The 14,979-nt window shown below is 43.1% G+C and overlaps 1 protein-coding gene across 9 annotated transcripts in view; it reads left to right on the top strand.

Annotated features, from left to right (window-relative positions):
* Nucleotides 1–14,979, top strand: part of LOC124041089 (obscurin-like protein 1) — an 82,413-nt gene that overhangs the window by 16,337 nt on the left and 51,097 nt on the right. For 8 of the 9 annotated variants that reach the window (XM_046358261.1, XM_046358325.1, XM_046358278.1 and 5 more), the window contains 10 exons: nt 8,015–8,290; nt 9,328–9,603; nt 10,210–10,485; nt 10,795–11,070; nt 11,725–12,009; nt 12,596–12,871; nt 13,124–13,396; nt 13,561–13,836; nt 14,038–14,313; nt 14,591–14,866. In XM_046358261.1, coding sequence (XP_046214217.1) covers nt 8,015–8,290; nt 9,328–9,603; nt 10,210–10,485; nt 10,795–11,070; nt 11,725–12,009; nt 12,596–12,871; nt 13,124–13,396; nt 13,561–13,836; nt 14,038–14,313; nt 14,591–14,866 — 2,766 coding nt within the window. The remainder of the gene's footprint in view (nt 1–8,014; nt 8,291–9,327; nt 9,604–10,209; nt 10,486–10,794; nt 11,071–11,724; nt 12,010–12,595; nt 12,872–13,123; nt 13,397–13,560; nt 13,837–14,037; nt 14,314–14,590; nt 14,867–14,979) is intronic. The other variant, XM_046358286.1, reaches the window with a different exon arrangement.

The following is a 14,979-nucleotide window of genomic DNA, read 5'->3' as shown; positions in this document are numbered from 1 at the left end:
TCGGAGAGGGTGGAGAGGAGGATCTGATGGTTCACAGTATCGAAGGCAGCCGATAGGTCTAGAAGGATGAGAGCAGAGGAGAGAGAGTTAGCTTTAGCGGTGCGGAGCGCCTCCGTGATACAGAGAAGAGCAGTCTCAGTTGAATGACTAGTCTTGAAACCTGACTGATTTGGATCAAGAAGGTCATTCTGAGAGAGATAGCGGGAGAGCTGACCAAGGACGGCACGTTCAAGAGTTTTGGAGAGAAAAGAAAGAAGGGATACTGGTCTGTAGTTGTTGACATCGGAGGGATCGAGTGTAGGTTTTTTCAGAAGGGGTGCAACTCTCGCTCTCTTGAAGACGGAAGGGACGTAGCCAGCGGTCAGGGATAAGTTGATGAGCGAGGTGAGGTAAGGGAGAAGGTCTCCGGAAATGGTCTGGAGAAGAGAGGAGGGGATAGGGTCAAGCGGGCAGGTTGTTGGGCGGCCGGCTGTCACAAGACGCGAGATTTCATCTGGAGAGAGAGGGGAGAAAGAGGTCAGAGCACAGGGTAGGGCACTGTGAGCAGAACCAGCGGTGTCGTTTGACTTAGCAAACGAGGATCGGATGTCGTCGACCTTCTTTTCAAAATGGTTGACGAAGTCATCTGCAGAGAGGGAGGAGGGGGGGGAGGGGGAGGAGGATTCAGGAGGGAGGAGAAGGTGGCAAAGAGCTTCCTAGGGTTAGAGGCAGATACTTGGAATTTAGAGTGGTAGAAAGTGGCTTTAGCAGCAGAGACAGAGGAGGAAAATGTAGAGAGGAGGGAGTGAAAGGATGCCAGGTCCGCAGGGAGGCGAGTTTTCCTCCATTTCCGCTCGGCTGCCCGGAGCCCTGTTCTGTGAGCTCGCAATGAGTCGTCAAGCCACGGAGCGGGAGGGAGGACCGAGCCGGCCTGGAAGATAGGGGACATAGAGAGTCAAAGGATGCAGAAAGGGAGGAGAGGAGGGTTGAGGAGGCAGAATCAGGAGATAGGTTGGAGAAGGTTTGAGCAGAGGGAAGAGATGATAGGATGGAAGACGAGAGAGTAGCGGGGGAGAGAGAGCGAAGGTTGGGACGGCGCGATACCATCCGAGTAGGGGCAGTGTGGGAAGTGTTGGATGAGAGCGAGAGGGAAAAGGATACAAGGTAGTGGTCGGAGACTTGGAGGGGAGTTGCAATGAGGTTAGTGGAAAAACAGCATCTAGTAAAGATGAGGTCGAGCGTATTGCCTGCCTTGTGAGTAGGGGGGGAAGGTGAGAGGGTGAGGTCAAAAGAGGAGAGGAGAGGAAAGAAGGAGGCAGAGAGGAATGAGTCAAAGGTAGACGTGGGGAGGTTAAAGTCGCCCAGAACTGTGAGAGGTGAGCCATCCTCAGGAAAGGAGCTTATCAAGGCATCAAGCTCATTGATGAACTCTCCGAGGGGACCTGGAGGGCGATAAATGATAAGGATGTTAAGCTTGAAAGGGCTGGTAACTGTGACAGCATGAAATTCAAAGGAGGCGATAGACAGATGGGTAAGGGGAGAAAGAGAGAATGACCACTTGGGAGAGATAAGGATCCCGATGCCACCACCCCGCTGACCAGAAGCTCTCGGGGTGTGCGAGAACACGTGGGCGGACGAAGAGAGAGCAGTAGGAGTAGCAGTGTTATCTGTGGTGATCCATGTTTCTGTCAGTGCCAAGAAGTCGAGGGACTGGAGGGAGGCATAGGCTGAGATGAACTCTGCCTTGTTGGCTGCAGATCGGCAGTTCCAGAGGCTACCGGAGACCTGGAACTCCACGTGGGTCGTGCGCGCTGGGATCACCAGATTAGGGTGGCAGCGGCCACGCGGTGTGGAGCGTTTGTATGGTCTGTGCAGAGAGGAGAGAACAGGGATAGACAGACACATAGTTGACAGGCTACAGAAGAGGCTACGCTAATGCAAGGAGATTGGAATGACAAGTGGACTACACGTCTCAAATGTTCAGAAAGTTAAGCTTACGTAGCAAGAATCTTATTGACTAAAATGATTAAAATGATACAGTACTGCTGAAGTAGGCTAGCTGGCAGTGGCTGCGTTGTTGACTTTGTAGGCTAGCTGGCAGTGGCTGCGTTGTTGACACTACACTAATCAAGTTGTTCCGTTGAGTGTAATAGTTTCTACAGTGCTGCTATTCGGGGGCTAGCTGGCTAGCTAGCAGTGTTGATTACGTTACGTTGCATTAAAAGAACGACAACAATTATCTTTGATACACAGACGGCTATGTAGCTAGCTATGTAGCTAGCTACGATCAAACAAATCAAACCGTTGTGCTGACTTACATGACTTACAGTCATGTGTGCATACATTCTACGTATGGGTGGTCCCGGGGATCGAACCCACTACCCTGGCGTTACAAGCGCCATGCTCTACCAACTGAGCTACAGAAGGACGATGTCGCCGGTCTTGGCAATTGGGTTGAAGTTAATCCTTGGTGAAATGAGAAATAGGCACTTCCTGTCATCGAGTACACAGTAATATGCTAAGATATATTGCATGTAAACATGGTGGATTGATGTTGTCAAATAACTTCTCTTCTTTTTTTGGTGACCAACATTTTCTTTGTTTTGTATTTTTTTGTTGGGGGGTATAAACAACCTCCCAACAACACCACGTGTCATTATTTATAAATCGCATCATTGTTTTCCCAAGGGACTCCATAGCCAGCATAGCTGACCTAAATTGTAAATATAGAAAAAAAGATATGCCTGATAATTTGTGTCTTTCAAATATTGGAATATTCTCAAACCAGGGGATAGATTCCACATTTGGACCATTGGGCGGACGCTAAAGGCCACCCTTCAATCGCAAAGCTTTGTTGTGAAATATTTGAGAATGGGCAAGCCAGTTCCCAGGTACATTGTTTTAAAATGTTGTGCTAAATAGAAATTGTGCGCACAATAATAGGACCAAAGCATAGTTTACATTATTTAAAGGATATATCAGCGAAGACCACCTCTTTCAAGGCAATAGGAAACACCATATGTCTCTCTATACTCAGCCACGGGGGCGGAAGAATCATGTCTAAACAAATTTAGGATGGGACTAAATGCAATTTAAAGTTTGGTACAGATAGTACTCCTACGTCTTTCCCTCTTTGCAAGTATGTTAATTTTATCCGGCCCGGTTACCTTACAATATACATGTTTTATTCCGCACTATGGATTTTATCCCAATAGCCAGAAGGGGGATACAGAAATACAGAAATGTTGATATCGCAATGTAGTATATTTGACAATAGATATTAGTCCATCTACTGAGGATGAATTTAATTTATTTGAGCGTTCTGTTAAAGTTCTGCCAGTGGTTTTATTGAAGGGAGGAAATATATCTATTCTCAAATATTTAAATTGGGAAACGATTGGGATTCCATAAGTAGAGATGGAGTCCTCCATCGGGGTCTCGAGAGGCAGTCAGGCAGATTTCGCTAGATTTATTTTAAAACTTGACATCGAATTGAATTTGTCTATGGTCTTCAGAGCATTTGGGAGGGATTGAGATACATTGCCGGCATATAATGAGATTATGTGATCCATGGAATTGAGAGATGTTGTAATTTTTTTCAGTTGTCAAATTGCCTTGGCCAGGGGTTCCATAGGCAATAAAAATAGCAGAGGTGAGATGGGATCACCTTGCCTACAACTTCTAGTTATTCTGAATGGAACAGAGCATTTATTGCCTGTTATGATTAGGGCTGAGGGATTGGCATATAATTGTTAAATATATGAATGAAATTGGAGCCAATTCCCTTATGTTCCAAAACCAACCGAAGATATGACATTTTAGTCTATCAAAATCCTTTTCTGCATTGAGAGATAGAACTGCCCAAGGATCTTTCATCTCTGATGAAGCATGTAAGATATGTAATAAGCAACGGAGGTTATCTGAGGATAATAGTTTTTTAATAACAAACCTGCTTTGGTCCAAATGTTTTCTCTCTATAAAAACAAACATTTGTGCTGTGTTAATAATTTCAATTAATAAATAGTGGACCTAACTGGTTCCAACATGTTAAATAGACCTCAGGAGGAATACCAGCACAACCAGGTGTTTTGCCTGTATTTATATTACCCAATGCCCTTTTGAGTTCATGAAGAGAGATGAGGGCTCCCAGCAAGCCAGCTTCCTCAGTTGAAAGAAGAGTAGTTCTTATATATATTTTTGAATTACTCAATCAATTACTCAATCGATTTATTTACAATACGAGGTGTACAATACAGAAGCGGGATAATCTTTGGTTGATGAATTTTGGTTCTACATTTACATTTAACATTTTAGTCATTTAGCAAGACACTCTTATCCAGAGTGACTTACAGTTAGTGCATTCATCTTAAGATAGCTACTGTAGATGGGACAACCATGTATCACAGGCATCGTAATTACACTTTTCCTCAATAAAGTAGCAATCAGCAAAGTCAGAGCTAGAAGGGGGTGGGATGGGGGAGACAAGTGCAAGTATTGGTTCAGGATTTTAAAATTATATATATATATATATACTTTTTTCTGATAGTAATTCACCTGATTCAGATTCAATACTTGCAATATCCGCTAATTGGAATCAATGGTTGCATCTAATTCGATGAATGGAAAATTCTGCTGTCTGTGTTACCAGTAGATTTAGTTCTGTCTTGACTTTGAGAAGAGTAGTCGCTACCAGGTCTGAAAAAGTGTTTATAACTTCTCCAATTCAGAAATGTTCTTTAATTGTGATTAATTCAGCCCAGATGTGAATGCAGTGGCACTGGTTTTAATAACACCTTTAATGGCATCCCATAAAATCATTGAGGATCATTGACTGCATTTTTGATAATCATTGTAAATTCATTCAATGCAGTTTCAGTGGTCACCCCCCCCCCCCACCCCATTCCCTTCACTATACCCCCCCCCCCTTTAAATCAGGGTTTTGCTCAATTAAGAATTTTGGAATTGACTACTATAAAACTCATGAGTTGAAATCCTAATTGAATTGAACACCTTACTGGATGTAGAAATTGAGTTTGAGTGACAGGAATATAAAAAGGAATTTGGTGCAATCGGAGATACTGGATATAATGACGAGATGCCTATGCCGTTGTCCTCAGAGTGGAACGGCAGGATGTCAAGCTCCTGTTCTCTCTTTGGATTGGTGGATACATCTCGTTATTTGAATACTTTTTAAATATTCAGTAAGGGGTGTTGACATGTTGATGTCATGTGCATCCCACTTACAGTACACTCGTAACAACCTACTCATTACGAAACTTCTATTGCATTTCAAATAAGCATTACATATTAAAATTGTCATGACCCTGACCATAGGTAGCTGTTTATTCTCTATGTTGGTTGGGGCGTGATAGTGACTAGGGTGGGTCATTTAGGGGTTTTGTATGTCTATGTTGGCCTGATATGGTTCCCAATCAGAGACAGCTGTTTATCATTGTCTCTGATTGGGGATCACATTTAGGTAGCCATTTCCTCATTTGTTATTTGTGGGATCTTGTCTACGAATAGTTGCCTGTGTGCACCAGTAGCTTCATGTTTCATTTGTGCTTGTTTGTATTGTTTTGCTGAGTTTTGGTTTATAAAAAATATGTGGAACTCTACTCACGTTGCTCCTTGGTCTACTCATTATGACGAACGTGACAGAAGATCCCAAGCAGCGTGGCCAGGAGGAATGGACCTGGGAGGAAATCCTGGAGGGAGCAGGACCCTGGACAAGGGCCAGGGAGTATCGCCGTCCGAAGGAGGAGATCGAGGCAGCGAAAGCAGAATGGCGACGATATGAGGAGATAGCCCAACGACGGAAGCACGAGAGGCAGCCCCCCCCCAAAAAAAACGTTTTTGGGGAGGCACACGGGGAGATTTGGTGGAGGTAGGGTTTAGACCTGAGCCAACTCCCCGTACTGACCATGGGGAGCATGTGACTGGTCAGGCACTGTGTTATGCAGTGATGCTCACGATGTCTCCAGTATGCATTCATAGCCCGGTGCGCTCTGTTCCAGCTCCCCGCAGTTGCCATGCTAGATTGGGCATTCAGCCAAGACGGATTGTGCCGGCTCAGCGCTCCTGGCCTCCGGTGCGTCTTTTCGGCCCAGGATATCCTGTGCCAGCTCTATGTACGGTATCCCCAGTGCGCCTTCATAGCCCAGTGCATCCTGTGCTAGCTTCCCACACTTTCCGGGCTGGACTGAGCATCCAGGCAGGAAGGGCTGTGCCAGCTCTGCACTCTAGACCTCCAGTGCGCCTCCAGAGTTCAGTGCGTCCTGTGCCTGAAGTGCGTGTCATCAGCCCGGTGCCACCTGTACCGGTTCCACGCATCAGGCCTCCAGTGCACCTCCACAGTCCTGAGCTTCCGGCGACAGTTTCCAGTCCAGAGCTTCCGGCGACAGTTTCCTGTCCAGAGCTTCCGGTGATGTTTCACAGTCCAGAACCTCCAATGAAGGTCTACAGTCCGGAACCTCCTGAGACGGTCTACGGTCCGGAACGTCCTGAGACGGTCTATTGTCCGGATCCTCCTGAGACGGTCTACTGTCCGGAACCTCCTGAGACGGTCTACAGTCCGGAACCTCCTGAGACGTCTGCGGTCCGGATCCTCCAGCCACGGTCTGCGGTCCGAAGCCTCCAGCGACGTTCGGCGGTCCGGAGTCTCCAACGACGGTCGGCGGTCCGGAGCTTTCAGCAAGGGTTCTCTGTCCGGAGCTGTCAGCAAGGGTTCTCTGTCCAGATCCTCCTGTGACAATCCACGATCCGGTTCCTCTGGCGACGACCCACAGTCTGGAGCTTCCGGCGATGCGTCCCGCACCGGAGCTGCCCCCGACGTCCTATGTCATCCATCATAGATGCCCACCCGGACCCTCCCCTATTGACAGGTTTTGCGGTCGGAGTCCGCACCTTTGGGGGGGAGTACTGTCACGCCCATAGTAAGCTGTAAGCTATGTTGGTTGGGGCATGATAGTGACTAGGGTGGGTCATCTGGAGTTTTTGTATGTCTATGTTGACCTGATATGGTTCACAATCAGAGACAGCTGTTTATCGTTGTCTCTGATTGGGGATCATATTCAGGTAGCAATTTCCTCATTTGTTATTTGTGGAATCTGGGGTGGCAGGGTAGCCTAGTGGTTAGCGCGTTGGACTAGTAACCGTAAGGTTGCAAATTCAAATCTGTTGTTCTTCCCCTGAACATGCAGTTAACCCAATGTTCCTAGGCCGCCATTGAAAATAAGAATATGTTCTTAACTGACTTGCCTAGTTAGATAAAGGTAAAATAATAATCTTGTCTATGGATAGTTGCCTGTGTGTACCAGTAGCTTTTCATTTGTGCTTATTTGTTTTTGTTTTGCTGAGTTTCGGTTTATTAAAAAAATGTGGAACTCTACTCACGCTGCGTCTTGGTCTTGGTCTTCTTGGACAAAAATAACCATTTGTTTTTATCTCGACTCTGCCATACAAAAACTACTCACTTGCTTAATTATTAATGATCTGCTTCATGTGGACAGATTTTGGGTGGATTAAACCCTCTCTCTTTTACTCTTTTCCTCTCTGGTGTAATTAAAATAAATTCCACTCAGTCATACTCAGTCATTTTATTGAATCTGACTGGTCGCACTTCCAGATGCCAAAGGATATATAACTTTTCTCTGGAAACCGTGTTCAAATACTCTTTCAACCTTTGTGCTTAGAATAGCCAATTATTTTTCCACCAACAATTTAATTTGTTTGGCTTATTTTTGAAGGCCTCAGGGTCAACTTGATCGTTAAAATAATGCATTCTGAATTGAGCCCAACCCTGATTTAAATCAGATATAATTGGTGGTGGAATGTTACAGCAGGTATTAGGTCTGTCATGCTTGTGACAGTGTTTTGTAGGCGTTATCTCACACATTTCAGTTTTTCCTTCAGATTTCTCGATATATGAAACAAGTCAATGAATATTCAGTAGAGAATGTTGCAGATGATTTCAGATGATAAGCCTACATTACATGTTCAGTAACCCACATTTTCTTCATATTAAACCCTGTAGCTCCACCTCCGAAGTTTTCAGCAATTTCTGAAGCTGACAAGAAAAAGTACATCAAATCAGGCTACCCTATTGTACTGCAATGTGAGCTCTCAGATCCTACCATCAAGGTGTACTGGTACAAGGATGGAACAAAGCTCCTAACCCAAAGTGGAGTAGACATACAATCAGATGGAACTATGAGAACTCTAGTTATCCAATCAGCAGAGCTGTCTCACTCTGGAGTGTACCGTTGCGAGACAATGGGGGATGGCCTCCAATTCACTGTGGAAGTAAAAGGTGATGTTAAAACTATCTATAAATTAATTACAAATCAACCAATCATGTTCTGCAGTGGTAACTAACTGATGGCTGGTGGTGTCTGGTGTTGCTTGGCAGAGTATCTAACAGAAAAGATATCACTTGTCCGTTTCCATTGTTTGTTTCCATAGTTTGTTGATCTTATAAGGTAGATACTCACACCTGAGATCTGCACGCATAACTCACAATTAATAATTAAAGTGAAAGTTACGTAAACAGATCTTTAGTCTGTATACTGCCCTAACTGGCCGAAGCCAAACTTAATCATGTCACAGATAGCCTTGATGATGGGGTACTTATTTCAGCCACACAATTAGTGGATAGTCTTCTATGAAGGCTAAACAATCACATGAAAACACAACCATTGCTAAGATGACAATATGTTCAAGTAATATGGTGACCGAATATGCAGATAAAAATAAGGTAGTGACGACCCAATGGAAAACATTTGAGGAGAATTTGTTCATACCTATTTGGCTATTGAGATTAGTGTACTGGTACATAACTTACAATTGGCTGTAAGGGGGATATTGCCAAACCATTCTGTAAGTATCCATTGATACGCATGTGAATTATGCCCTGGTGCCTACTTACCACATCTTGACTCATCTTTTATTTAAACAATTACCTTTATCCTTTGTTTAACCAAATGCCTTTCATTCTTATGAAGACACCTCTTTGTCATTTGCTGCCCCACTTGCCTGTCTCTTGTCCTTCATGTTATTCTCTGTAAACCTTTAGCGGCTTTGAGATTGCACAATCCTTGACTCTTGCACTCTCTGCTCTTCGTTTCTTGTTTGTTCCTGCTTTGTGTCTTATCTTTGTTAACTGTGTCTGGCATCTGGTTTTAATGTTTTTCTGTCATTTGAGCCAGGTCTTAATCAGTTTGCTGTGCTTGCAGTTTCTTCCCTCATAATGAAATATATGTATTGTTTATCTTGAAAATCTTTGAATAATTTAAAAACATGTAAGAAAATTAACATTGTGATCCCCTTTCTAATCATTGACACCCATAGCTCCACCTGTGAGGTTCTCAGCACTTCCAGAAGCTGAAAGGAACAAGTTCATTGAAGATGGCTGCCCCATTATACTGCAATGTGAGCTCTCAGATCCAACTGCCCAGGTCTACTGGTACAAGGATGGAACGAAGCTCCTATCTCAAAGTGGAATGGAAATCCAGTCCGATGGCATCAAAAGGACACTACTCATCCAATCAGCTGAAATATCACATGGTGGAACATATGAGTGCTCAACAGCAGGTGATACCATCACATTTAAAGTGGAGATCAAAGGTGATTTGCATCTATTTTGTAGCTACACAACACATAATAGGAGCTTATGCTTATATTCTCATTGGTGTAGCCACTGTTCATTTATTGCAATATTTTCCTTAACTCTTACAGTATCTAATGTGTTCTTATATTTGATGGTCTGGGAGGACATTAACTACTACTTTCCTTCCACAACTACTTGAACTTTAGCACCGCTAGATGAATATGTGTTTTTTAATCAATGAACTAGCCTAACGTCACGTGCACACAGGTTGCATCATTACATTGCCGTACAGTACATTTTACATAGTCTTCTCAGTCCATGCGCCACAACATAACAAAAATACTTTTTCGATGGTTTATCTACTTACGTGTCTGATACCGCACCGCAAAGCAAGTTGGCAAAATCCTTTGTGTGCGACACACTACACACAGAGCTATGCACCGCAACCTAGTCCGGCAGACGAGTCAGAGCAGTTGCGGATTGCCTTCCATTGAAATAAATGGACTTCCACCAGAACACATACAGTTTGACGCAACCGGTGTGCACAAGATTTAATACAATTGTCTTGCAACACAACTTCAAAGCCATACCATTTTCTCCCCACACATATTCATACCCTTTAGCTCCATCACAGAAGATCATGCCACTTTCACCAATGGAGCGGAACAAGTCTGTAGAAATTGGCACTCCCATTGTACTGCAGTGTGAGCTCTCAGATCCTCTAGCCCAGGTCTGCTGGTCTAAAGATGAAATGAAACTATTTCCCAAAACTGGCCTCGATATCCAAAGTGAAGCCAATGTGAAGAGACTAGTAATTCACTCTGCGGAGCTCTCTGACTCTGGGCTCTACTGCTGTAGTCTTGCTGACGATGCAATGACATTCAAGGTGGATGTTCAAGGTGATTTTCCTCTTTATGCATCCCTTTTTAACAGCTTTTTAGGGGTGTAGCACATGCTCTATATGACTTACAAAGAACCAATAGTAATATCTATTTCATTCCATTTTTGTAATTGTAACTAATAGTTGTGATACAGTATATATATATATTTGTAATAATGAGTGTATCCCTGAAAAATGGGGATCTACAGTAGGTTTTAAAGGTACCCATAGCTTTTTAATATAACATAGAACAAGAATTAGCACTTTGAAACAGGTGCATTTCGTGTTTTGTTAAATATTTTTCCTAAATGCTTTGAAAACCCCATAGCTCTTCCCGTGAGGTTTTCAGCACTTCCAGAAGTTGTGAGGAACAAGTTCATTGAAGCAGGCTGCCCCATTGTTCTACAATGTGAGCTCTCAGATCCAACTGCCCAGGTGTTCTGGTACAAGGATGGAACAAAGCTCCTCCCAGACAATGGAGTCGACATCCAATCAGAGGGCGCTTTGAGGGCTGTGATCCTCCAATCAGCAGAGCTCAGTCACTCTGGGGTGTACAGCTGTGAGGCTTTAGATGACTGCATAGCATTCAAGGTGGATGTTGCAGGTGATCTAAGAATTTTGAGTTTGGTCAAAATCACTAACTAATATGTTGATTAATGCTTTGTAATGTGTGCAAGCTTTCGGTTTGTATTGAACATCAAATCTTCATTTTTATTCCATCAGTCGTTAGTAGGCCTAAGCATCGTTTGGAAGAGGTAGTTATGTGATATACACAGTAGAAAAGTGGATCCTTGATAGTATTTCTAGTAGCAGATTTGATTAAGAGAAATGCTGATTTTGATTGCATGGAATTAAATTCATTCATTTAATTCAAAGGATCTGTGAGATTTACCACTAAATACTCTCGGAAAAGCAATACCTTTTCAGGTACAAATTGGAAAGCTATACTCAAAGCAGTGTATCTAATAGCCTCAACATTCAAGTGTCTAACCTCCTGCGATGAGTGAAGTACCACTATCTCCTTCAAATCATCTCATGATATTTACAAAATATAAATTTGTTAAAGCAATAACTTCAACTCTGGTGACTCTAGACACAACTATTGATCAATTGTGCCCTTTTTTTAGTATCTAACAAGTAGCCAGGACGGTAGCCACATCATACATCTTCAGATTTACTTAATCAAATTGCTTTTGTATGTACATGTTAATGTTAGAATGATACCTCCATTGAATATATTTCTTTAAATTAATTAAAGCACCTATAGCTCCACCAGTGAGGTTCTCAGCTGCCCCAGAGGTTGAGAGGAACAAGTCCATTGAAGCAGGCTGTCCTATTGTACTGCAATGTGAGCTCTCAGACCCCAGTGGACAGATCTGCTGGTACAAGGATGGAATAAAGCTCCTCCCACAATATGGAATACACATCCAATCAGAGGGCACCATGAGGACCCTGGTTATCCAATCAGCCACATTTTCAAGCTCTGGGGTGTACAGTTGTAAAACAGCAGATGATATCAGCGAATTCTATGTGGATGTGAAAGGTGACATGTAAAGCTTTTCCGTTAATGTCAAGTTCGGCGTGACTAATAACTTCATGTTGCAGATAAAACATTTCCTTTTCAGAGCACGCAATCTTTGGACATTGGACATGTTCATTGAGTTTTGCTTTTAGGAGCTACTTATGCATCCACCCTTAGAAACACATAACGTAGGAGCCATTTGTGTTCTTAAACTGCGCTATGGTCATCATAATAGTTTTTTTCCCTTTTGTCATCTCTTGTTGCCATTCATAAGATATTTTGATACTTTTCATTAAAGGCTAAACACCTGAAGAGGCCATCGGAGGAGAAAAAAAGCATGTACCGTGATCTGTCATTTTCCCAATGACTTAATTGCACTACAGTTCATCCTTGCACAGCTTTTATTAACCGTTTATCTTTGCTTCAACAGTGGACGCAGACTTCTCTAGAACTATCCAGGCAATCCTCGGCAATGCTTGAAGTCAATGCATCATCGTCAGTGCTTGAAGTCGATGCATGTTTAACCTGCACAAAGCAGGCCTTTTACATCTAATAAGACTTCTCTTGTTATTTCACTCCACTGAACCATTTGTATTGCTTTCTGCAGCACCTCCGGTGACGTTTGTTGATATCCCTGAGGAAGACCTCTTCAAAAGTGTTGTGGAACAGGATCTTCTTGTTATGTCCTGTGAGGTTTCCAGGGTTGACGCCATTGTCCAGTGGTACAAAGATGGGGTTGAAATGCAGTCTAGTGACAACATTGCTGTACAAGCAGATTGCACTGTTAGGATGCTGACCATCCAGTCAGCTCAGCTGTCAGACTCTGGGACATACACATGTCGTGCCGGAGACAGAGCTTTAATGTTCAAGGTTAACATACGAGGTAATGACTTAGCAAGGACATTTCATTCTTACTATGAATGAAGTACAACATCAAATCAAGCCTACAGAATATCATTTTTGTGAATGATTCATAATCTAGTGGCATACTGCATTCATAAACTTTGTGACTTAACTGTAAAACAAGCATTTGGCAATTGTGAATTGCGCTTTGAAGACTATACTATGACTTGTGATACTGAGATGTCATGCTTGCTGTGATGTTCTCACTCACGTAACTCTGTGTCATCTACAGAGCCACCAGTGATGATTGTATACCCTAAAGAAGATGTCCACCTTGATCGGCATGTGCCGGAGGAGATCATTCTCAGCTGTGAACTCTCACGTCTAAATGGTGTCGTAAACTGGTTCAAGGATGGGCAAAAGTTACAAGAAAGCGAAAACATTAAACTTAAGATTGAGGGCCCTTACAGGCGACTGAAGATTCTTTGTAGTGGAGTCGAAGACTCTGGCGAATATGTCTGTGACACGGCTGATGATTCAATATTCTTTCATCTCAGCATAACAGGTAAGGAGAGCAATCAAAGAGCATAACATCTTGTTTTCATGCAGGTTCACAATGCTTGCTGTAGTAACTGGCTTTCTCTGTCACGAGATCACTATTTACTCAAACAATAAGTGTTTTGGTCATACTGCATGTCTTGATGCATTGTCGGTGCTGTCTTTTTCTAGAGCCTCCAGTACAAATTATATCTCCAAGTCAGTCGCAAATGGAGCTCTGCCAGCAAACATCTGAGAGGATGGTGTTGAGCTGTGAGATCTCAAGGCCCAATGCTGTGGTGCGCTGGTATAGGGACGGGCTTGAGGTGGAGGAAAATGACAACCTCATCTTAGAGGTGGATGGGGTCTACAGGAGACTCATTATACCTGAGACCACAGTCAAAGATTCAGCCGAATATGTGTGCGACACGGCTGATGACAACATGACGTTCTTTGTCAACATTGCAGGTGCAGATGTCTATTATCATATACTTTTTTCAAGGGCACTTGATATCCAAAGTAGAACCAGACAGATTACTTATGAGTGTTGAATTATTAATGGTACCTTAGTGATCTGTTGCTGGTGCAGAGTGCATCATATGTCACAAGAAGAAACTCTTTACTGCTGAAGAGATGCTTAATTTTGAAGTGATTATTTTTTATGCACAGATCCTCCTGTCCGTTTCGTACGCCCAAGAAAGATGGCAAGTCGGGTCGAGATGTTTGTTGGAGATTCTTTGGTTCTTGACTGTGAGGTGTCCAGATCAAATGCCACTGTAAGCTGGAAGAAGAATGGGGAGGAAATGGAAGAGAGCAGCAATGTTACCGTTATTGAGGATGGCGTCATGCGGCAATTAACCATCCACTCCATGACATTGGAGGACGCTGGGCAATATGTCTGTGACGCCAAGGATGATGTGATGGACTTCCAGGTCAAGATCAAAGGTAGATATATAAATTGAATCACATATTCATGTTAGTCCATACAACTGCCTGTTACAGTACCTTTCACTTGCTTTGTCACTGTTCATGTTACTCTTATACAACTGCCCATTAGAGTACCTTTCACTATATGTTAATCCATACAGCTGCCCATTAGAGTACCTTTAACTTCATGTTACTCCATACAGCTGCCCATTAGAGTACCTTTCACTTTATGTTAGTCCATTCAGATGCCATTTAAAGTACCCTTCACTTGCTTTCTCGCTGTTTTCATTCTCAGAGACACCTGTAAAGATCCTGAGCAAAAACGATGTGAATACTCAAAAGCAGTTCTTTGCATCAGATGACATTGTCTTAGGGTGTGAGCTTTCAAGAGCCAACTGCATGGTCGTCTGGTACAAAGACAACAAAAAAATCGATGACAATGAGCGCTACTGTAGTGAGGAGCAGGGTGTTTTCCGTTCACTGGTGGTTTTAAATGCTGAGATCGACGACTCTGGAGAGTACACCTGTGATGCCGGGGATGATAAGATGGTGTTCTGTATCACCGTGAAAGGTACAAACTCTTGTTTCGTAGGTTCATGCTATCTTGTTTATGTAGCGGCACATTCTAAAAATAATTCTGAAGTGTCTATATAGTCCTTACGAAAGGTTTATGAAGGCTTCATG

Source organism: Oncorhynchus gorbuscha, linkage group LG01 (assembly GCF_021184085.1).
Source record: "Oncorhynchus gorbuscha isolate QuinsamMale2020 ecotype Even-year linkage group LG01, OgorEven_v1.0, whole genome shotgun sequence".
NCBI lineage: Eukaryota > Metazoa > Chordata > Actinopteri > Salmoniformes > Salmonidae > Oncorhynchus > Oncorhynchus gorbuscha.
Note: the sequence above shows the minus strand (reverse complement) of the source record. Positions and strands in the feature narration are given on the sequence as shown.